The following is a 24,511-nucleotide window of genomic DNA, read 5'->3' as shown; positions in this document are numbered from 1 at the left end:
GCGCATACTTTTTAAAAATTTTTAATATTTTTTATTACATATTTTCCTCAATTACATTTCCAATGCTATCCCAAAAGTCCCCCATACCCTCCCCCCACTTCCCTACCCACCCATTCCCATTTTTTTGGCCCTGGTGTTCCCCTGTACTGGGGCATATAAAGTTTGCGTGTCCAATGGACCTCTCTTTCCAGTGATGGCCAACTAGGCCATTTTACACATATTTGGATAAGTGATCTACATGATGTACTATGTGAATTTATTTAACTAAGGATATACTAGATAAAACTAGAAATCATACCTATTAAGTGTGTGATCTCCAATATCAAGGCTGCAACTAATCATTTAGATCTCTTGGGAGACATGGTAGCCCTGTATGAAGCCTCTATTTAAAAATCTGGCTGAGAAAATGTGGCTATATCATGGGAGGGATTCAGCCCAAAGGACTCAAAATCTCTGGATATAGCTTTAGATGCTAGATGTTGAGTGGGTCTAAGTTACCACAGAGGCAGAAAAAAAATCTGTAATATTTCCAGAATGCCCTGTAGGCCTAAGCAGCTCTCTTCAGGTTTTATTGGTGCTTTTGTAAGGTAATTGCCTCAACAATATATTTGTCACATCTTTATTAGAATTTGTTTTTGTGATTGCACCTGTTAGACAAAGCAAAAGTCAGTGTAAGGCTGGTCTCTGCTCTGGCAGATGTCTGCCAAAGCAAAAGAGGTAACTTCTTTTAGGCGGTAGAGCCAAGATTTGAGATAACCACCAAATTTTCTTTTAATATTGTTAATTTTGCCTTAGGGTTCAAATATGCCCCTGTTCCAGTCAATGCATGATACAAAGCCTCCCTATTTTTTTCTCTTTTGAAGGATAATTCTTTTCTGGCCTCTTCCTCCAAATTAAAAGCACCACTCAGATAGGGTAACTTGTCTTCCAATTCAGTTTCACTTTTAGAAACACTATTTGCCCATAAAACCTTTGGCATTGGGTTGTGGCAGGTGTGATGGGGATAGAGATGGCTTTCTGAAGAAATAGCTCTAAAGATTATTGTTAAAGCAAACTAGATTCCTGTAATTTTATAAGTTTTAAACTTAAATATGTTTATATATTTATATAAACTTATTAAAGGGATAATTGAAGTTAACCTACAATGGGACTAAGTCATAGATTGCCAAATGCCTAGTGCCATCCATGAGATCCCTTCCTTCCTATTGTCAGTTAGAAATATCCCAAGACCCTCCATATAATGAAAGCTACTGCTACTGCTTTTGGTTTTCCAACAAAACTTAATGGTATTATTGTATTGTTGAAAATACCTCACACTTCAGGTCCAGGACCTGGGGAACTAAAGCTGATACTGGCAAGGAAGCTTCCTTTCTGCTAGCTAGCTATCATAGCATTGAGAGGTGCCATTCAAGCTGCTGGGAAAAACAAGTCATGAACAGTCTTACCTACAAGAAAGCCCTTCAAGCCATAGTAGTAATCTGGCTGATAAGACATGCTCATATATGCAATAGTGGCACAGTGTTGTATGGATAACCAATCACTTTCTGGTTAAGTTTAAAGTCTGCTCTAGAGGAGGAAACTCATGAGTCGTTCATGCTGCATTGCTGTCCAAGAATATATGGCCAGAAGCTCATAGACCCCACAGGTGAATCTATTTCTATAACTCTGCTAAACAGACATAATAGTAAACTGACCTCTAAATTCATATCTCCATATCTATCTCCATTGAGATTAGTATGCTTTTCAGTCATAACAGAGATTTTTCATTGAGCAGTGAATATAGGTTAAAGCAGAAATTAAGAGGCTGAAGTGAAGGGAACAGGTGCAAGTTTATCAGCGGTATGCTCAGCCACAAATGGAATTCTGTACTCTCCTTTCTTCAAGACGTATGGATAATTATAGGAGAGGTATTAAAAGAAGGTAGAGGTTGGGAAAAGCCAGGGTGAAAGAGTATCTTCTGAAAATGATATAACCACTGCATTCATATACTCAAAGTAGCTCTGGTTCACTCTACAAGATCAAGATTGTCAACATTCTAGCAAGGGACTCATAAGGTCCCACCTATAGCTGAGGAGCTAATGATATTTGATGGCTACTTGGAGATTTAGAGTCCACTTATTATGACTTTGGCCCCTGGTAAGTTGCACACACTTCAGTGGATGTCCCAATACCCTTGAATATATTGGAAGCAAAGTTGTGATTTCATGGCTTAGAAAAATAAAACAAAATAATGGAAAAAGGCATAATGTTAATAGGGAGAGTGTGGGTGAACTTGGAACATTATTGGGAAATGTGAGTGGCAAACATGATCAAAATTCAGTGTGTACATGAATGAAAATCTCAAGTATTTAATAAAATATTATATTTCATAAAGGATGCTAAATAAAGAAAGTGTACATGTCAGTGGCTAGGAATAGGAAGTCTTAAATCTCTACTTCTGTAGATACAATTGTATTAATTATATGTGTTTTCTGTGCTTAAAGTAAATATAATAGTTTAAATTATCTCTCCAAAAGCACAAAAATGTGATTTTTGGGTAAATATCAGACAGAAAGCCATTGTCATGATGTCATAATGATTCATTATAGTTTGTATTCAGAAGAGAGGTAAATCTATAAATTAAGTGAAAATGTTACATTTTGCCTAACAGGAAAGGTAGCCATTCTATTTAATTAAAATATACATGAATATTGTTTAATTTCCATATAATTTTCCACATAATCTAAATTATTTCTATATTTCTACATTTCTATGTATTTATCTGAACAAGACATTTTGGTTTGGGATTAGGGATGTTGAAAATGGTTTCAAACACAGAGTTTTTGACACAGGGGTCCTTTCTTTGCAGAGTGACGTGAGCCCTTCCAGCAGTACCACCTCACTTCCCATCAGCCCTCTGACTGAAGAGCCGCTGCCTTTCAAGGTAAAAGATAATCACACTCCCCAAAACATTTTTCAGTATTTTGAACTCAGCAAACATTGTGTACCGTATAGTTACCCACAGATGGGAGGTCATCTGCTTTATTCAACTTACCTGGTTGGTTGCCTTTGTCTTATTTTGTTAGCCATGAAGTAGGGTAACATTTCAGCCCCTTTAGTGATGAGATTAGGGCTGTACTTTCCAGTGATCTCACTCTTCTTAAGACACATTGTTTGAAGTATTGTTTTGTTTCATTGTTCTGTTATGACCTAAAGGCTGAAGGTTGAAATATTCATGGAGCAATTGCCCCCATCATCTATGACGTGGGAGCTGTACTGTAACCTTGGGTCTATATGTAGAGATTTTACATCACAAGTTGGTTTACATGGAAGAATCAGTAATATTTATTCTACTTCATTTGCTTTAGCAATACTACTCAATGGTATACAGTTGTTACAAATAAAAATACAAATACACTCTTCTAAACACATTGTCCAAACTAAAGGTCTACACTACAAATAGGAAAATTTACTTGTTGACTGCTAGGGTTAGGGTTTTTAGCTATAGCATAAAGATGAACTGTGCCAAGTACCAAGAATGTAATAATTGATGTTGTTATTTTAAAAGGTCTACAGTAGTCTGGATAAAAAAATAGAATATTGGGATACAATTAAGTTTAAAAGCTTTTGTGGTTTACTTTAAATTCAGAGTAACATATAATTTAGTGTCCACTAGGATATTCATGATAGTTTTATATAAAATTATTATCTGTGGTTTTGCATTTTCATACAATGATTTATGTTATTACAACCCATACTACATATAGGCTGTACAGTGATAGCTAGGACTTCTCTTCATTACCATGTTGCATCACTGAGGTAAGCCTTCCAGAATGCTGTCTACTGAGGATCTTTGCTACTGTCTGTCTACTGTCTACTGTCTACTGTCTACTATCTACTGTCTACTGTCTACTGAGGATCCTATCCATACCTGTTTCATGATTAATGATAGACTTAGTAAACTTATGAAAATCTCATTTATGTATCAAAATACTAGTATCTACTGCATGACACCTATTGGGGTGTAAAAGATTTGACAAAATCAGGCTATACATAGTTTGTGTTTCAAAGTTTAGTATCATTTGGAATTTATTTCATACTATGTGGGACAGAGGTCATAGAAAAATCCACCTTTACAAAGATCTTCATTGAATTTTCAGAGCATCACCAGAAACCTTTTTGTCTTCTTAATATATGGATAAATTACAATGCTAAAAATGAATGTGTTTTTACCAAAGGTTAAAAATAAGTCGTTTATATTCTAGAATCTGCTGATATAAAACTAATGTAGGTACAATTATTTTGTTGGACTATTTGACTGGTTATGAGATCAGTTCTGTTTTTGAGCTAATGTATGTAAGTGGTTCTTGAAAGCAATTAAAGCTTTCAAGAGCCTGAAATATGCAGCATTGGCTTTGAGTGTCCAATGTACTCAAAGTTCGTGGTATTTTACTTATCATTCAAAATTATGATTTATAGTCTTCAAAAACTTTTCACACCTATAAAAACCATCTCATTACTACTTAAAATTATCTAAAATTTAATCTTAATTTAATCAATGTATAGTAAAACTCCAACATTAGCTCATTTTATATAATTGATATATAGTTTATACAATTCACACTGTATAAATGTCATTTATAGAATTGATATTGTAATCTCAGTGGGAGAGGGTGTGCCTAGTCCAGCTAGGACTAGTTGCCCCATTGTGGAATGATACCCAATGGCAGCCCCCTTCTCCTCAGAGAAGGGTAGGGAAACTGGGGGTGGGATTTGTAAGACTGGGACTGGGAGGGGAGCATGAAGGGGGCTGTGATAGGGATGTAAAGTGAATAAAAAATAATAAAAAAAATAATCCAGAGATACTTGAAGTAGGGCAGTGGATTTATATTGCAGTGTTGTAAAGGCTGAGACAGGATATTCCTGGAAATTAGTAGCTATTCAGCATAGCCTACTTGTACTGTTCTTGAGTAATGAGAGAGCCTGTCTCAAAGCAAAATAGGCAAATAATACCTGAGTCATGGTATCCATCAATGTCTTCTGGGCTTCACATGCAAACACACACACAGAGAGAGAGAAAGAGAGAGAGAGAGAGAGACTCACAATGAACCAGTGTGCACTAGCATAAACATGAGATATGCCCACATGTATACCAGAATGTATATGAGAATAAGCACAAGGACACATATAAATATATTTCTCTAACCTGGAAATATTTATTCAATAGAAGTAACTGATTTTCATTACTAAGTACTCACCAGCATAAAAGAGTGAAAACAAAAATAAAAACAACAATGCCCTCCTTCAGTCAGCAGTACAGCTTTCAGAACTGGAAAAACCATATGGATTACATTCTCTGTTTTTTTTTGTTGTTTTTTTTTTTTTTTTTTTGGTCTCAATGACAAATATTTAAGGGAAGCTTTTAAGAAAAGGAATGATGTACGTGGACGCATGGTTTCACATTCTTTAGTCTGTGGTAGCTGGCTTCATGAAGGCAACTTGATGTAAGTCATTTTCTTTATTGCCCTGAGATAGAGTTGAATCCTGGGAAGAGGGTAGGAGCAAGATGAGCCCTTTAAAGGGTAAAGCTCTCAGGGGCTGGAGAAATGGCTCAAAGTTTGAGAGCACTGGCTGCTCTTCCAGAGGTCCCGAGTTCAATTTCCAACAACCACATGGTGGCTCAAGGCCATTTGTATGGAATTTTATTCCTTCTTCTGTTCTGGCTTCCAGGTGTACAGGCAAGCAGAGCACTCACGTACATTTAATAAATAAATCATAAAAAAGTTACACCCTCAGACACCAACTTCATGTAACTAGTTCCTGCCTTACTTCTACAGATCCACCCTTCTGTTCTCTCTGCAGTTTTCCAGTTAGCTAGGTCAGAGCCCTCATGTGCAGTCCCAAAGGCTTTACTAGCAGGCTAGATGTCTTTTAATCCAATCACACTAACATTCAGGCATACCACCAGCTTCATAAACTGTAGTGATCGCACAACCTAAACCCATCATCAAGAAGTAAACAAAGTCACTGTGCATCTGAGGCACAATGCATCGAGGTGGATGGAGGAATTTGCTTTTCTCTTTTCTGCTGGCAAGTAATTAAATAAAGAAGAGAAATCACCTCCTTCCATTGTCATGCCTATTTAGGATTAATGTAGGACTGTTGGGCTTAAAACAAGATGAGTTTTGTCAGCTAAAGTATGCGATGAGGTGGAGTTTCCTTTAAATATCTTCAGAATGACATCCTGACTAAATTGGTTATAACACATAGCACATAAAATAAAGACAAATTGAAAATTATTTTGATGTCTGATAATTACAGCCCTATAATATCTGTGTCTTTATCATTTATTTATTTTAAGAGTTTCTTAGAGGAGTTCTATATTCATATCATTTCTAACCTTCCCTCTTCCCCTGTTACTCCTGTGTTTTTATTTTAAAATGCATGTTTGCTGAGAAATTAACTGTTGTTAGGAATGGTCCACCCTAAGATATAGTAAATTAATGTTACAAAAACTAGATAGTATTCTGAAGACAGCCATAGTGTTTGAAAATTCATCCAGGCTTGCCTTAAAAAACTGCAAAGTCTTGGGATTCAGCCTTTCTTTCCAAATAGAAGTGACAGACAAAATAATGATGTATATCAGCTCTCTCTCTCTCTCTCTGTCTCTCTCTGTCTCTCTCTCTGTCTCTGTCTCTCTCTCTCTCTCTCTCTCTCTCTCTCTCTCTCTCTCTCTCTCTCTCTCTCACACACACACACACACACACACACACACACACACTAAAGTACACAGACAGATTCCACAAGAAGAGGAGGGGAATCAGGAAAGAAAACCTCTGCAACAGTTTTGTATGCTTGGGGATTGGATGAAATCCCCCCCCCCTTTTTTTTTCTCAGAATTGACTGGTTTTGGGTTATTTCATGGGGATTGGATAATCTAGATGAAGAAAACCAATTGGTTCCCACCAGTAGAATCAATGGAATTTGTGGAAGATTTGAAAGTTCCCTTTTGCCTTGGTGAAAGAGAAGCAGGGAGTCAGTTATCTTGAGTGTTTAAATAGAACATTCTTCAATCTATGTAAAGCCCCCTTTCCTAGCTGTATGCCTGTTGAGGAACTGTGTGGCTTCTAGACCCTCACTATCATGGATCTTTATGAATTTGTTTGTACCTCAGTGAATCGTGGTGTCTGTAGTTTAGTCTCTTTGCTGTCAAAAATCACTTTTATTTTATGTATCAAATTTATGTTATAATATGATGGATTCTTACTCTTGTCCTGTAATAAATTCAATATACTATACTTATACTCTGCTTCTAAAGTGCGCTGAAGGATCACCTCCATTCACTAATCTACCATCAAACATAGCTTATTACCTTTTTCTGAAAAAAAAAAAAAAACGCATTCCTGCCTTGTTATGTTCAATTTCTTGGAATGTATTTGAGGTAGGTTATACATCACATAGATTATTTTTCTCTTCCAAAAGATAAATACACAAAGCATTCACTTCACTTGAGAATGTCCTAAAACAGGGTTTCTCACTGGGATCTTTTCACAGGGGTACCATATCTAATATTGCTCCTATGAGATATTTATGTTATGAGTCATGTACAGTAGTGTAATTATAGTTATGAAGTAGTGATAAAATAATTTTGTTGATGGGGTGGGGGTCACCACAACATGAGGTGTACTAAAGGTTGTAGCATCAGGAAGATTGAGAACTACTGCTCTACACTTTGCCTACTTTTAAGGGAAGGTTAGGATCTCTGCTACTACAAAGTCTTGATATTGTAGAGAAAAGGGAAAAGAATTTAGTTACCACTACGTCCCAAACTTTGATGTACATAAAATTTTCCTGAAGTGGGTGTTGTAAACACAGGTCTAATTTGCTGCATCTGGAAGGGAGACTGAAATCCTGATTTGTGGATAGCAAATGGATCAACAGCAGCTGAATGCTAGTTTCCACTAATTTCAGAATTTAATATCTTGAAATGCAATTGTAAATCTGCTTACTAATTCAGATAAGCCTAGGTCTTACGATATAAGTCTTTAATTCAAAAAGGTAAATTCTGATGAACCATTTGAGCAATGCTGTAAGTGAGCATCTTTAAATTGAATATGCAGATGCTCATTGCCTCCGCCAGCCTTTTAGCGTTTAGATGTCTGTGTCATTAATTTTAAATCCTCATGATTATGAAGTGTGAAAAGTGTCATAGGAATACTGATACAGAAATTGAAGTTTATTCATGGTATGTTATTTTCAATATAAAATATTCGTAAGAGGTAGAAAATTAAAATAGTTCCACTAAATAAAATGAACCAGATGCCGCCTGCCCTTTATGATAGTCTAATACATTACACAATGAAGCATTGTAAAAATCAGGAGTGTACAGTTGGAGTTGAGACAGAGTTTCACTAGGTAGCCATGGCTGCCCTAGAACCTAGTTTATAGAGCAGCCTGGCTTTAATTCAGGCACCCACCTGCCTCTGCCATCCAAGTGCTTGGATTAAGGACATGCATCACCACTGGCAACTAGGAGTGTACATTTTTAAAGAAAACACAGTGTGCAGTTTCTACAATAATGATTTCTGCTCCATTATAGACAACTTCTGAGATTAAGCCTAGTTTTGCCATTGTCTTCCCGTTATTATCATGAGGCAGTTAATTTGCTTCTTAATGTATGCATCTACAAAGCAAAAACAAGTACAATGACTTCACAAGACAATCAAATGCAAGGCTGAGTAGTGGGTATGTGGAAGGCACACACAAAGGCACAGAGTAAAACAGGATCTGAGTGCTGTACCTTTCATTGTCATGGAGGCAGACGCTCCATCTTAATAATAAGAGTGCCCCATGTAGAGATAGGAAGTATTTTTTTAGCCTTTTTTTTTTACCTTAATGTCAAATGGGAAAAAAATATTTTACTTTGAAGATTAGTGTTTGATATTCACAAGTCATGTTACATATTTTTTATAATATCATTTACCATAATACTTTTATAAAAACTAGTTAACAGGAATGTCATGCTTATGAAGGAGAAAAAATAAACATGTACTTTGTGAGGGTGACCTGATAAAATAAAACCATAAGCAGAGAAAATACAAGATGGTTTCTATGCCATAGGCATATGGGATTTCTTTCACCAAAAGTATGGCATAGTATTTTTTGTTAATCCTCTGAATTTTCATAGAAAGGCAACCAATTAACGTCCTAAATTCATGGCTTCTATTGCAGGAATCCATCCAACTCCATCAGAATTCTGTGGAAAAAAATCTTATTATAAACAAACAAACAAACAAATGAAAAGCTGATAATTTATCCCTTCAAATGTACTGATGTAAGCTTCAAGTTTTTTTCCCCCCTTAGGAAAGCGGGGTCCACTGTGGCAAGGCCATTACAGAATTATCCATTTTATGTACTTCATGTGTGGAGAGTGAGAGATTTTATTAGACTTGTTTTACACTGTTGGAAATTCACGGTCCCCCTTAATACTTGAAATCACTTTTTGCTCTCTCAGTAAGAGCCCACTATGGTATAGTTCTGCATCATTGCTTCCTTTATCTACTAACTCATTAATTTGTTAATGAATCCATTCATTGATCAACCACTTAATAGTCTTCTAAGACACTCATGCCTCAATGTAAATAATAAGCAAAATCCCTGATGTCTAAGTATCTAAGTTCTCATCAAAACAAAACAAAATAAAACAAAACAGGAAATATTATATAGTGTGTTGTCTAGGGGTAATTAGTATTATGAGAAGAATAAAGCAAAATTTCAGGGAAAGAAAGTGATACTATAACATGTCATTTCCCAAGGAACACCAAAGGAGCAAGTCTCTGCATCTGTATTTGGTTCTTGTGCTTTTTCTTGGGATCTTTTCCTTGGGTTTTCTTGTTGTTGTTGTCTATTTTGTTATTGTTGTTATATTGAGGTGTGTTATGCTTTTGTTTTACCCTATGATGTCATACTATATTTATTATTATATTACATTATAAGTTCCTCCATACCTATTTCCTAATGATAGACAAAAACGGGTGGATCCAGATGGGAGGGGAAGAGCAAAGGACCTGGGAGAAGTAGAGAGAGAGGAAGCCATAGTTAGGATATATAAGGTGAAAAGAAAAGTTCTTTTCAATAAAACAGGGAGTGGTGAGAGGCCACATGCAGCTTACTCCAGATAGGGGTATTTTAGCAGAGGCAAAATTAACACAGGAGAAAAACATGTTTCTGAGGAAAGAGACTTAAGCATAGAATGTACACCGAACATACAGAAGCTGTGAGGCATGAAGATGACTGGCTCGTTATGCATTGTCCTTGTTACTAATGTGGAATGAATAAGGACTCAGGTAATGCAGGGTTATGATGATGAAAGGTGGGGAGAGAGAGGGGGAGAGGGAGAGAGAGGGGGAGGGAGAGGAGGAGGGAGAGGAGGAGGGAGAGGAGAATGTCAAAGGTTGACTTAGAATCTTCTTTTACATGTGAGAGAAACTCATTGGAATATTTACAGAAAAAGCAAAACAAGAGTTTAGTGTTTCTGTTGGACATATTACTTTGTCTTCTGTGTTAAAACAATTAATGGGGCTGGCAGAAGAAAACAACAAAGGATCCTGTAGTATATTGATTATGGTAGTTTGAAGTAGAATATAAAGTCTGAAATCCTGATAGCTAGTTGGCCATTGGTACATTCTGAATGTATCAGCAGCAAATTTGATATTTAATCACACCCAGGATAATCTCAAAATTAAAAAAAAGAACAATTAATGATTCTAATAACTAACATTCACTCTAATTTTTGTCTTAGTAGTCACTTTTATAGTGTTGCAATAATTAAATGATATAGGAATTTATGGAGTTTTGTTTGCTTCCGTGGTTTGTTTTAGTGAATGTGAGGAAAGAAGGGTAGGTGTAAGCTGGAAGATAACATTGGTTTCATCAGGAATCTTATTCAGTCTTACAATTGCCATTAATTCATGGTGGTCTTTTTGTTCTCTCAGGCAACTGTAAACTATACATATAGAATTAGAAATAGTGGAATTTGACATTATTTATGATAAGTCAATATTTGTAGGAGAAATGTACGATCCATCCATATTTACTGGGAGAAGTAAGCAGACAAAATAAAATTCTCAAGAGATTAAATGATGGGTATTGACTTTAACATGAATATAAAATGGCATTATTCTTGCCTCAGTCTGTTTCCCTCTGCCCAAACAAAATAAAAATGTACTTGCTAAATTACCGACACAGAAATTTGGCTTACACTTTTGCGTAGTAAGAGTCTTAGTGTATGACAACTGAGTCTGTAAGGAATATAGTTCTCCATCGAACATGGACAATATGCACATGAGCACTTTTAAGACAGAGAAATGAATGAGGTCAAATCCTCCATCATATGAGGAACCAGTCCCATAGTAATTATAGCATTCTCACAGTGATGATGATGGTGTTAGTCTTCCATGAGGGCAAAGCCCCCAAGGCCTGGTTTCCACTTAGCACCTGACTCTTAAAGCCATTACAGTGGAAATTAAGTTTTAAGATGAGTTTTGGAGGGAATTTGCAACCTGCAGCCGTTATGAACATAATTTCAAATAAAAACTCTCAGTATGTTTTTCTAATGATAATAATTTTAAGATATATCTATTTTCCTTAATGTAATTATTTAAGCAGCTACTTCTTGTTACTATAAAGTAAAATGATGGGTTTCTTTATGTATGTCTATATGGTAAACATTTAGAATTTTGTCAGCCCCAGAAGACAGTTCCTTACTGAGATGTGTGACTCAGCCCTTCTGGGTAGATTTTGTATGAGATTTTAAACTAAGTGCATTTGGATTTACATTAGAGATGCTATTTATATGCTCTTAAATTTATTATTTAAATGTAAGAGGAGGTAAATATTGAAGTTAACCCTGGTTCAGTACCCAGGGTCTGTGAGTAGAACCATTATACTTTTGTTGCAGTTGCTGCCTGCCACACTTCATTCCTTCCATTGACTCTCTTGGGTTATTGGAAAGTATGGATGTTAGAGGGTAACTAGAGTAAATGTTCTTTTTTTTTTTTTTTACTGTCTTTTTTTTTAATTTTTAATATTTTTATTACATATTTTCCTCAATTACATTTCCAATGCTATCCCAAAAGTCCCCCATAGCGCCCCCCACTTCCCTACCCACCCATTCCCATTCTTTTGGCCCTGGCATTCCCCTATATTGGGGCATATAAAGTTTGCAAGTCCAATGGGCCTCTCTTTCCATTGATGGTCCACTCCTGTGTTTGCTAGGCCCCGGCATCGTCTCACAAGAGACAGGTATATTTGGGTCCTTTCAGTAAAATCTTGCTAGTGTATGCAATGGTGTCAGCGTTTAGAAGCTGATTATGGGATGGATCCCTGGATACGGCAGTCTCTAAATGGTCCATCCTTTCATCACAGCTACGAACTTTGAAACTATCATTATTCTACTTGTATGGATGTGATAGTCTCTCATTAAGGCAGTTTCCAGTACTATTATGTTCTTAGTCAAGCAAAGGAATTTGGGGTTTGAAAATACAGAAATAATTAAGATTTGTCCTCATCAGTATACTCATGACTATAAATAATTTCTATGCTCATTTTTATTTCCATTAATTTAACTAGTTAAACTTCTTGTCAAAAAAATCCAGATGTCACAAAATTTTAATTAACCAAGTGTCTATCAAATCTTGAATACTACACAGAATGTAAACACTTAGTATAATATAAAGTCGAAATAACAACTACCAGTATTACCCTCTGTAATCTTTCTCTTGTATTATTTTTTCTTTATCATTCTGTCATAAGTTTAGAAAAATTTACCTGTTATTTGACCTCTACAGACAGCAGTGGTACTGTGTAATATATGACCCTTCATATTGTCAGAAAATGAGGGTTTATATCCTAGTAAGAAAAATACATAAATTAAGCCAAAGTGAATTGAATTTAATTTATGCTAGAAGACATGTAATATCCTTCAGACATAGTAGACCTCTGGGGAAAGATTTTAATGGGAAAAATAAGTGCTATACACTAGCTTCATATTGCTGTCCAAATTAATCCTCTATACTGTCCAAATAATTTCAGGCAGCTATGCATGTGATAAAGAACTTGTCCATATTAATATATACTGAATATAATAGCATGCCCTTGTCATCTATAACTCACACACTCAATTTTCTTCTCATTTAAATTTCAGTGAGTTTGTTCCTCTATAGCTAAGTTGGTGCCTGAGATTTTGTCTTTACTTTTTTGAGTGCCTCAAGTGGTACAGGAAGAAGCTCCTCTGTTCACAGGTTTGTTTAGCACGCTTTTAGACACGTGGCTTGCTTCTATCTCTGTAATGAAATGTTAGGATATCATCTGCAAAGATTTTGTTAAAACATGATCTTGGGAAAAATAAATCCAAGGATCCTGTTTTTTGTCACTTGGGCAAATAGAACCTTAAAGTGTGATTTCATACAAATATTTAGAACATATTGCACAGAGCTAGATTGTGAATTTTATAGAAGTTCTTGAAAGCAAGGGATTTTATGTACTGAATATTAGATATTTTTGTGTACTGCATTTAATTGAACACTGCATCTGATTGCACATAAAAGACAGAATATTAAATTGCTATAAGCAAAATACTAATGCCAGTAAAAGCCTTAAAACTTAGGAAAACAAACAGGAGTTTCAAATGATTTTTGAAAAAATGAAGAGTTTTTATTTTCAGAAACAACCATTGTCATCTCATTCTTGGTTTGGGACCCAACTTCAGAATAGATCAGCATGTGTTCTGCCTGTCTGTGGCATGATCACTTTATCTGAGAACCATAAGACTCAGCACTGAATGATTAACTGGGACTGTGTTCCACAGCATGTCTTGTCTTCAAGAGAAGTTTTGTTACGAAAAGCAGGAGCTGCTGGTCAGTGCTGTGGACATCAGCTTTCATAGTAAAATGTCCTAGTGCAGACATGAGCCATCAAAAACCACTTGACTCAAAAAAGAGAAAAGTTAAGGTATTGGCAGGAAAATGGATGTAACTGGGAGTAATCCTATTAATCCTAATTATCTCACAATTACATATATATTAATAACATACTGTCACATTTTCTCCTTAATATATAACAACCAAGATACAATGGGAAGATAATGACTTCCTATTAGAATATTCACTTGATAGACTGTGACTATGAAAAGCTACCAAATGTAAACTCAGTGTGAAATTCATTTATCTAGAGTTATTTATGTTTATCATGGCTTGGAATTCTCTACATAAATACCAAATGAATGTTAAAAATCAAATCAAACTGATACAAGGTCTACAAAGTAAAAGTTTGTGCCCTCTGAAATTTCAAAGCTTGAAAGGTTTTCCCCCTAATGTGATGTTATTAGCACCATTTTGTAATTAGGCTTGATCTATTATTCCATATTATTAATTATACAGTGTTTAGACCTGAGCCGAGACCTCAGAGTCAGTATTAGTGCCTAAGCTTGTTATCTTTCTGTGACAAAATCCCAGAAGTAAGTTAAGGGAAGAAGGAGTTCCTATCATCACAATATAAGAGGTGTCTGTCCACAGTCCTTGAATCAGCTGGGATGGAGCCCATGGTGAGCCAGGATGCCATGGGAGCAGAAGCATGTTTGGGGATGCTGCTCACAAGATCAGGATAAGATGCAGCCCCTAAGGACACACCCAGTGACTTGAGCTCTTAAACCAGTCCTCCCCTGTGATATTTCACCAGCTCCAAATGATGTCATCAAAATATGAACCCAGAAAGACCCACTTGTTGTTAGCACATGACAGTCTATGAGTCTGTGGGGGAATCACATGAAAACGTTTTAAACAAAGTTTGTAGGGCTTACTCTGTTTCTCACCATATTACAATTTGTAGAAATTTCTGTCTTGAAATCAAGAAAGAAACAGCAACCAACAGCAGGTAGTTTTCTTCGGCCTCTTAATTTTAGAATTCAAGACACACATTTTTAGTACCTGTAGGCCACTGACTTTTAGGTATTGTTTTACAGCACTTATTTTTCAGATAGTGCATTTTGAAACTATATCATATAATGAATAGGGAATTGAGTGCAGTTAATTAGACCTTAAGTGAAATAATTTGGAAATTGCTGGGTTTTTTTTTTCTGTTAAGTATAACAAGAACATTAAACTTTCTAAGGGCCCAGTAGGATGCCTGTGAGGGAAGACAGATAGATGGAGTCAAGACTAGAAGGTGGATGGAAAATAATCATGCACAATGTATGTACAATTATGTTAAATTCATGTTGTGCAGTTTCAAAAGTAAAGCTATAGTGTAGCTAGGTCTTGCTTTTAAAAAAAAACCTCATAGAAACTTCCCTGGAGCTAATTAGTTTTTTACCAGTGGAACAGCATTTTCACAGAGTAACTAAAGGTAGAGGAGTGCAGCTCACTTTTCTCATTACATGTCTCCTCCAGAGATGGGACCATGGGCAGTAGAACTACAAGGAAATTGAGTGGGTTGAATTTGGCAGTAAAATCTACTTCAGTAAAGGAAATAGCTATCCTCTGACTTGCACTTACCATTTTTCTTTTCTTTATTTTCTTCTGACCCTAGTCAGGGATTGTCCCCTTTTCTCACCACCCTTGTCACAACAATTAGCAAATATATACTGAGTCTTAAAATGTGTAAGAACTAGTAACAGAAGTGGGAATATTCTAATTATAGAAAGCTGCAGGAAATCATGGTATTGGTTTCATTTGAACCGGAAAAATTGCAAACTGTTCCAACTGGATATTGAGAGACAAATAAGAAGCCAATCCAAGTGTCAAGCTAGACATGAAGATAAAAAGCCAACAAGCATTCTGTAATATGTTAGAGTGGGCTGTACAAGGTGCTGTGGAAGACGATCTATATTTCATGTAAGCTAGGCTTTCTTATGCCTGAGTAAGGTGGACGAGGCAGGCAAAAGAACCAAATAAAAGACTCAAAGAAAATTGTATATGCTTCTCGACCATAAATTCCACAGAATAGGGTTTCAGCTTTATTTGAAATGTGTCAGTTATGAAAATATCAAGTAGACCTGATCAAGTAAAATGTAAAAGATATGTGGATTCTTTTATACTATATGTAATTGTTGATTTGGTATCTGCATATGCTCCAAATAAAATAGAATCTCTCGGTATTCATATTAAATTCATAATTGTAGAGAATTTTTGAATTAATGTATATCTTCAGCAGTATTTTCCATTAACCTTTGGGGAAGTTTTCTTTATGTAATCGTTCTGCCCTCTACTTTTCCCCTTCTGACATCTAAGGACCCCTGTTTCCTCTCCAAGTCTATTCAGATAGCCAATTTTAAGGTTCACTGATTAGCAACCTTGATTTCATTTGCACTTCCAATTCCTGTTCACCAGGCACATCTTTGCAAGATGGAGACAATAGATAATATTCTGCTTACAACAGCCAGCAATGTCATATGTGTAAAATATTATTTTATTACTCACTGGGGAGCTGTCATTCTGTTCATAAATGTTTAAGCAATTATATAAAGTTTGGGGAAAGCATATTAACTATACCTATAATTAATTGATCAACACAAAGACATTAATTAATTAACACAAGTAATACAAATATAAACCAAAATATTAATTAATACAAAATGCATAACTTATATGGCCTATTATTTAACTGTGGTATACTTTCCCTAACATTTCTGTCTGGCTAACTTCTACTCTTCACTTAATGCACAAACACATCTCACCTCTTCTCTGATGATCTCCCCAGAAGTTCTGTGATGACATATATTTTTAATCAAGAAAATGGAATTATATTATTTTTAATTTTACATCTTTTCTAGTAGATACAGATGTTTATTTTCTTTGCATCATTATTATAAGGCAAGTACAGAACACAGAGCGAGTTGAATGAGTCAGTGATTTCTAGTTGCTTCTCCTCTACTTATCCTACCCATAACACTGAGATAATATATTTTTTTAAAAATTATTAAATTATACAAGAAATATCAGCTACCAAACTTTCTCTAGCTTATCCCTCCTTCTAAAACTTGCAGGCTGGCTCAGCAAAAACCAACTACAGGTGCTGCATTCAGAGTGAGGGAATCCCATGTCACACTCTTATTCTTTGTCAGGATCTTATCTTGTGTTGTAGAACCTTGACTACTGGCTTCCTAACAGTGATCTGATAAGCAATCTGCCTGGCAGCTGCTTTCCTGCTGACTGAACCTTCACTATTTCTTTTCTTGAGTTGTGTTTTTGTTGTTGTTGTTTTGTTTTTGTTTATTTGTTTGTTTGTTTTTTCTAGCCAAGCACTGTAAGTTTTAGCTACAGACTCATTTTTTTTCCTCAAATTGTGGATACTGAAAACTGTATGCAATACTACTTTCAATCACTAACCCTTAAGACAGAGGATTACTGTCTCATTTTACAGATAAGGAAATTGAAGCCTGGAGATCATTAGCAGAATTGACTAGAGGTCCCAGTGCTGGGCATGCTGCTGAGCTTAAAATCTGTCTCAGCTGTACTGTGGGTCGGCAGTGCTTTTCTGGTACCCCTATGTCTTATTGTTTATAAGGTATCTTTAGGTGATATGTAGTCAGTAGGAATGTAAAGGGATGAACAGATCATCAGAGCAAAGAGAAAGCTTGCCTTCAGATTTGGCTTCTGTTGTAATCATACATGTTTCTTTTTTTAACAAACCTCATTTGAACAGTCTTTGAAATTCTTAAATGAGAGTTCACTGAAATATAGTTTGGCTCAAATAATATAAGTCAATGAGATTTCATTGTTGACCATTTGGTAGTCTACACTAAATCTTGGAATGTCAGTAGTCCATACATTGATACAGAAAGAACAACATCCTGGAGTGACTGCTGTCAGAAGAGGTGAGTTCGGGGACAGAGACAGACAAAGTTGAGACTGACCAGGGGATTTCCCAGCGTGACACTGTGGTGTAGACAGGCTAATGTCCATGCTTTCAATTGTCTATCCCTAAGTTTTGCCAGTTTTGTTTGTTTGATTGGTTACTTTTTTTTCATTTGTTATTCATCTAATTTCTTTCTGAAACCTTCTTGTCTCCTACTTGGAACAAGCGATAGTGCCTGGATTCATAGAGTCCATTCCTCCCTCAACCACACCTTCCCTCTAGCTTCTGCATGCCTAGTTTTGTTCGATTGTTTGTTTTTGTTTACTTTGTTTTATTTTGAGGTCCAGGAGAGAGTTGGGGAAGTTAGGGTATGGACAGGAGTGTCTATGCTTCAGAGCTAGATCACAGGATTTTGTCTGCCCTCCAGGTGTCCATTCACCTGATGTCTACCCTTAAAGAACTTGAATACTTTATGTGGAACCAGTGGCAAATATCCCACCTACTTTTCTTGAGGTGTAAATTCTGTCTTTTACTTTCTTGGGAGACATTCATACTCCATTAAAAATTATTTGACTAATAATTCCATCTTGAAATCAACCTCATCTCTGGACACATGTTTGTAAAATGTAATAAATGTAAATATTAAATGTTGCATGACTTGGTAAAAGATAATTGTCTGTACCTGTCTATTGTGACAGGACCAAATGTCAAGTAGCAATAAGAATTTAATGTTAACTATTTCTTTGTTACAATCCCACATTGTCTGATAGAATGGTTAACAAATATGGAAAAAGTGCTGCACAATGGAAAACTATTAGATTTTTTGTCAGAAATCATTTCTAATGGGAAATATTCTAGAGTGAATCTGCTTAATTCTACTTCATATGCTAAATGCAAAGATTTTAGGAAAACCAGAAAAAGTTGTCCATATGCTCACATATGTCAATATGTTCACATGTTGCTCTAAAGTTGCTTCAAAAAGATGGGCATAAACAGAGAGTAGAGACAGACTTCCATAAGACCATGGTTAAATGTCATTATATTCACCTTTATAAGTCAGTTGTAATGCCTTAGTAAAAAAATAAAAAAGAATTATTTTTCCAACAAAAACTTTATTTTTTTCAATGTGTTCGCATTGTATAACTAGGGTGCTGGCCACGTAGTTTAATACATTTCTAAGTGCTTAAAGCAGTTTGAGAGCAACTGCTTCTAAAACAGCTTTATATTTATTCTGACTTAAATTACCTATTGACTTGAGTAAGTAACTATAATTTTGTCCTAATACAGTGTAACATATGGTGTTTACATTTTTCTGAAGTGCTCCTTGAAGGGAAAAAATAATACCAAAGCATCACTATAAATAATGCTTTAAGGATCGAGGGAAAAATAAACAATTAGTGCTAGTTAATAGACTGCTAAGTAGATATTGAAGAATTTGATGGTTTCTTTATTGAATTATTGATGTACTGGTTGAGTTTTCAGTTATTTGCTTGCTGCTGGTATCAGGAAATTATTCTCATTTGAGTAATATAGTTTTGAGACATCATTGTTAACCTTTAGTTTTATTTCAAGCTATGTGGTTGTCTTAGTCAGGGTTTCTATTCCTGCACAAACATCATGACCAGGAAACAAGTTGGGGAGGAAAGGGTTTATTCAGCTTACACTTTCCACATTGCTGTTGATCATCAAAGGAAGTCAGGACTGGAACTCAAGCAGGTCAGGGAGCAGGAGCTGCTGCAGTGGCCATGGATGGATGTTAATTACTGGCTTACTTTCCCTGGTTTGCTGAGCTTGCTTTCTTATAGAACCCAAGACTATCAGACAAGAGATGGTGCCACCCACAAAGGGCCCTCCTCCCTTGATCACTAATTGAGAAAATGCCCCACACTTCCCAAACTGAACTCCTTTCTCTGTGATAACTCCAGCCTGTGTCAAGTTGATACACAAAACCACCCAGTAGAGTAGTCCTCTTTTTATAAAGTAAAGCGTTATCTCACATCTATCTTTGAGGCAACACAGTTTCATACAGAGCTAAAGAATTTTTTTAAAAAAACTTTTAGTTATTTTCTTATTATATTTTTATTCTTTTGAAAAATATTAAACCTAAATGCATTTTAGTCACATTCTTCCCCTCCCACAACTCTTTCCAGATCCTCTTTATGTAGTGGAAAATTAGTTAAACCTCTTTAGCTCCCAGAGGATTTCGAGCACCCTACACCCCTACCCCCCAAAAAAAGCTCTCTGGATCCATGAATAATGAGCTCTCTCTCTCTCTCTCTCTCTCTCTCTCTCTCTCTCTCTCTCTCTCTCTCTCTCTCTCTCTCTCTCTCACACACACACACACACACACACACACACACACACACACACACACACAAACACACACACACACAGCTAATTTTGCTATGTCTTAACTAGTTCAATGGTTGGGCATTTCTAATCCTCCCCGAGGCTAGCATACATTCTTCCCTCCAATTTTCCTGAGTCAACTAGCTAAATCCACATTTCATCTCTGCTACCCCAGACTCAGTTGGGGGAGTGGCCCCAGGGCTATTTTCCTGAATTCTTACATGATTGGTTGCTTTCTTTCCTGCATCTCTTACATCTAATTCCTCTGCTTCAGAGTCATGGTGATTCTCCTCCACTCCTCCCCCAGTTCCTCGCCTGAGTAATCTAAAAGTTCCACCTCTTTCCTCCTGCCCAGCCATTGGCCATAGGCAACTATATTGTCCAATCAGAGCCAACTAGGGTCAGGATTCCTTTAGTTTCTGACCTAATGCAGATTGCTGTGTGATTCTGGGAGCCAAATTAAGACAAATCATTAGAATCAATCCCCAACACTTCCCTTTCCTAACCAAATTTAGGTTCTTTATCAAAACAAAACAACAACAACACCCACCACAAGAACTAAACCAACAAAACAAAACAACCACAAAGAAAAGAAAACAAACAAACAAACAACCCCTCCAAGCAATAACAAAATAAAAAACACTTTAAAAAAATTAGATTCCATTCTATGTTGGTCAACTACACCTGAGCATGAAGTCTGTCCTCAAATAGGTTGATGTACCCATGTCATGCTATTGGAGAAAAGTAATTTTTCCCTCTCTCAGCAGTTCTGTTGTAAACCTTTACCCTAGTGGCTAGTTATATATATATATATATATATATATATATATATATATATATATATATATATATAAATGAAATCGAAATCGATCACATGGAAGTTGGACAGGACTAACCAGTAGAAGAAAAAGAACCCTATAAGGTGCAAGAATCAAAGACCCACACACTCAGGATTCCCATAAAAATACTAAATTGGAGGCCAATTGCATACATGCAGAGGATCTGCTGCAGACTCCTGCAGGCTCTGTGCAGGGCTGCCCCAGTCTCTGTGAGTTCATATGTACATCAGTCCTGCAGTGCTTAGAAGGCCCTCTTTTCTCATCCTATATCCCTCTGCCTCTTACAGCCTTTCTGCCTTGTCTTCAATGGGCTTCCCTGAATTGTGAGAGGAGGAATTTGATAGAGAGATCCCATTTAGGGCTGAGTGTCCCAAGGTCTCTCAATCTACATAATCTCTGGTTATGAGTCTCCATATTTGTTACCATCTGCTGCAGGAAGGATCTTTCCTGTTGATAGCTCAGGAAGGCACTAATCTGTGAGTATAACACAATATCAATAGTTTTTTTAATTGAAAAATATGAAGTTTTTTTTTAACATTTCAGTTCAATTGAGTTTTAAGAAGTTTTATCATAGGAAACATAAGTGAGAGAGATAACACAAACACAGAACTCCTACAAGAAAAATGGGTCTCTTGGGAGTAGGACAGCATTGTGCTTCACGGCCTAGGAGTAAGGAAAGCTGTATTGGATCTGGAAAAACAAAGAAACAAACACCTGAAATGTTAAGGAGATGGTCAGTCCATAGAGATCCTGGAGGTGAGTCATATCATCTATATGGTTTCCAGGACGGAAAATGAGATAAAAAATAAATAAACAAAACAAACTAACAAACGCAACTCTTCTTCCTGGCATTTCAGACTGAGAGAAAGAAACGACAGTTTTTGTTTGCCTTTCTGGCAGTTTTGGACCTAGGGCAAAGTCAAGGCTAAGCACATTTCTCACTTTCAGCCAGGAAAGAAATTGATCACTTTCTTTGTGGCCTAGCCAATTATGCCTCTTTCTCTCATCATAACTCCTTTGAAGACATAACCCTAAAATATTAGGGGACTCAGGCAATAACTGATCTGGCTTCCTGGATTATCCAGAGAGGACTGGAATTATCACATGGTAGTTGATTAAGTCCCTAGGTTCTATCTCCAGCATTACAAAAGATAAATAAATACATAGAAGAGTAACTTAGAAAATTGCAGGTAGATCAAGTATATTTTGCTTCAGAAAAAAAAAAGTATTGAGTTTTATTTGCTGTAACCCATGACCACCCTAGGGAGGTCACTGAACACTCATCCCAAAGCCATCTTTCCCCTTTTGTATTAAATTTTCTACTCAAATGCATTTAATCTTTTCTCTTATTTGAACATCTAGTTGATATTTCAGTCACTTATTTTATTTAGACAGTCCATTCACCTGTAAAAACCAGACAAGCAAAACAAGGAAAACTGTACTAACATAAAATAAATGTGACTCAATCCCTTGATTACATCTCACACATAAAATCATTCTGAAACTAGATGATCTAGAGGGCTGGGCTGCTGTGGACATCTTGTGTTGGCCTGACTTCTATTGTGCTCTGTTCTCATCTCCAGTTTTGATTTCAGTGCCACTCAAAGTCTCTTGTAGATATTAGAGTTGTTACCATCACATCAGTGTTTCAGGTAATAAGAAAAAAGGACAAAGAAAAGGGGAAACGCCTTTGCTAACTGAACCAGTTTCTTAAAAGGACTAGCTGTGCAAACACATACAGACCTGTTCTTGTGTTTTGCTACTTTTGTCTCACTAAAGTCTGGAAAAGGATAAAAGATATTGACTCCATACATTACTACTCTAACAAACAACAAGTCTGTAACTAATCCAGAGGTAAGTTTCAGATGAATAACGATCAATGAAGCCAGGAATAACTTAAACTCTCACAAAATGTATTCAACCACTGCTGCAGTTTATGGTTATGTTCTTATTTAGGCTCACTTTATTTTTTGTTTCGATTTCTTAAATTAAATTATTTTATTTATTTACATTCTAAATGTTACCATCCTTCCCTGTAGGTAGAGTTCTCCCAGAGTTCTTCACCTCCAACCTCTTGCCCTTTGCCTCTAAGAGGCTGCACCCTACCCATCCACCTATTCACATCTCATTCCCCCAGCAACCCTCTTTTCTGGGGTATCAGGTCCCTAAAGGATTAGGCACATCTCCCAATGAGGCCAGATAAGGCAGTATTCTGCTACATATGTGTCAGGAGTCTCAGATCAGCCATGATTGGTGGTTCAGTCTCTGGGAGCTCCCAGGGGTTCAAGTTCAATAATCCTTCCTCTATTTCTTCCACAAGGGTCCCTGACCTCAGTGCAATGATTGGGTGTAAGTATCTGCTGATAGAACATCTCAGAGGCCAGCCATGCTAGGCTCCTGTCTGCATGCACAACATAGCATCAGTAATAGTGTCAGGGTTTGGATGTACATTTTATTTATTCCACTCCTACCACATTATTGTCCACTTTATTAGCTTTCTCATTTTTTACTATCTGTCAGAAAATTGTAAATTCTTGTTATTGTTGAATACAAATGATGGAAATACATTAGCATAATTTCATTAACACTCCTTACTGGAAGATGCTCAAAGCGAGGGAAAGCATGTGGCACTTCTGAAGATATTATAAAAAATAAGAAAAATGTACACAGTACGTTTACTTCTGTACTCTTAAAAGTATGTTGCCAAATAGGTAGAAATACTGTTCACTCTAATTTTTGTTTAATAAAACAATCAAGAAGTTGAACCACCTAAAAAGATGTTATATATGAGAGGCCCATTGATTTTCCTTATGCAATTAAACAGAGGGAGAAAGAGCTGATTATTGTTATTACTTTAGCAAATTATATTCAACAAGAAGTTGATATTTCTATAATATGCTTCCTGTTCAACACAGTGTTTTCATCTTACCTAAAATCCAAGATTTTATAACACATAATAAAATATTTAATGTGTTATGGATTGATTTCTTTCTAAATATTAAAGAGCAATGCTATGGTCTGCTACAACTTTGTAATGATTCATAATAGACTTTTGTCTCATATTAAATTATTATCTATAAAACCATAAGCACTTTCCAACATTTTATGACCAATTATTCAATAATGAGATACATTAATATAATATTTATATAAAATTTAAAGTTGAAGTTAGTGTGAGTAAGAATTTTTCAACAAGTCTGTGTCTGCAAAGACTGGTTGATGAATTAAAATATTAGCAGCTGTGGAAAATTCCGAATGTAGCAGGTTTGGGGATTAATTATTATTTATCTGCCTTGAGTATCTTTTACAGTCATGTACATGCCCACTTCTGAGTATGACCTAACATCCTGTTACTAAAAAGTAGAGATCCATGAAATGTATTAACTAATAAGACCCTAGTTTTAGGAAACCAAAAGGGTGAGTTATCAGATGCCATCTGAGCCTGTAGCTGACATTTCTCTCTATACCACATCCTTACTCTTTCCACCAAT

General features: G+C 36.1%; 1 protein-coding gene across 4 annotated transcripts in view; it reads left to right on the top strand.

The window, feature by feature from the left end:
• Positions 1-24,511, top strand: part of Ccser1 (coiled-coil serine rich protein 1) — a 1,169,843-nt gene that overhangs the window by 443,292 nt on the left and 702,040 nt on the right. For all 4 annotated transcript variants that reach the window (XM_029478490.2, XM_021165504.3, XM_085840568.1 and 1 more), the window contains exon 7: positions 2,849-2,923. In XM_029478490.2, coding sequence (XP_029334350.1) covers positions 2,849-2,923 — 75 coding nt within the window. The remainder of the gene's footprint in view (positions 1-2,848; positions 2,924-24,511) is intronic.

Source organism: Mus caroli, unplaced genomic scaffold (genome assembly GCF_978045245.1).
Source record: "Mus caroli unplaced genomic scaffold, Mus_caroli_1 scaffold_7, whole genome shotgun sequence".
In the NCBI taxonomy this organism is placed as follows: domain Eukaryota; kingdom Metazoa; phylum Chordata; class Mammalia; order Rodentia; family Muridae; genus Mus; species Mus caroli.
The sequence above is the reverse complement of the archived record's forward strand: the minus strand, read 5'-3'. Positions and strand labels throughout refer to the sequence as shown.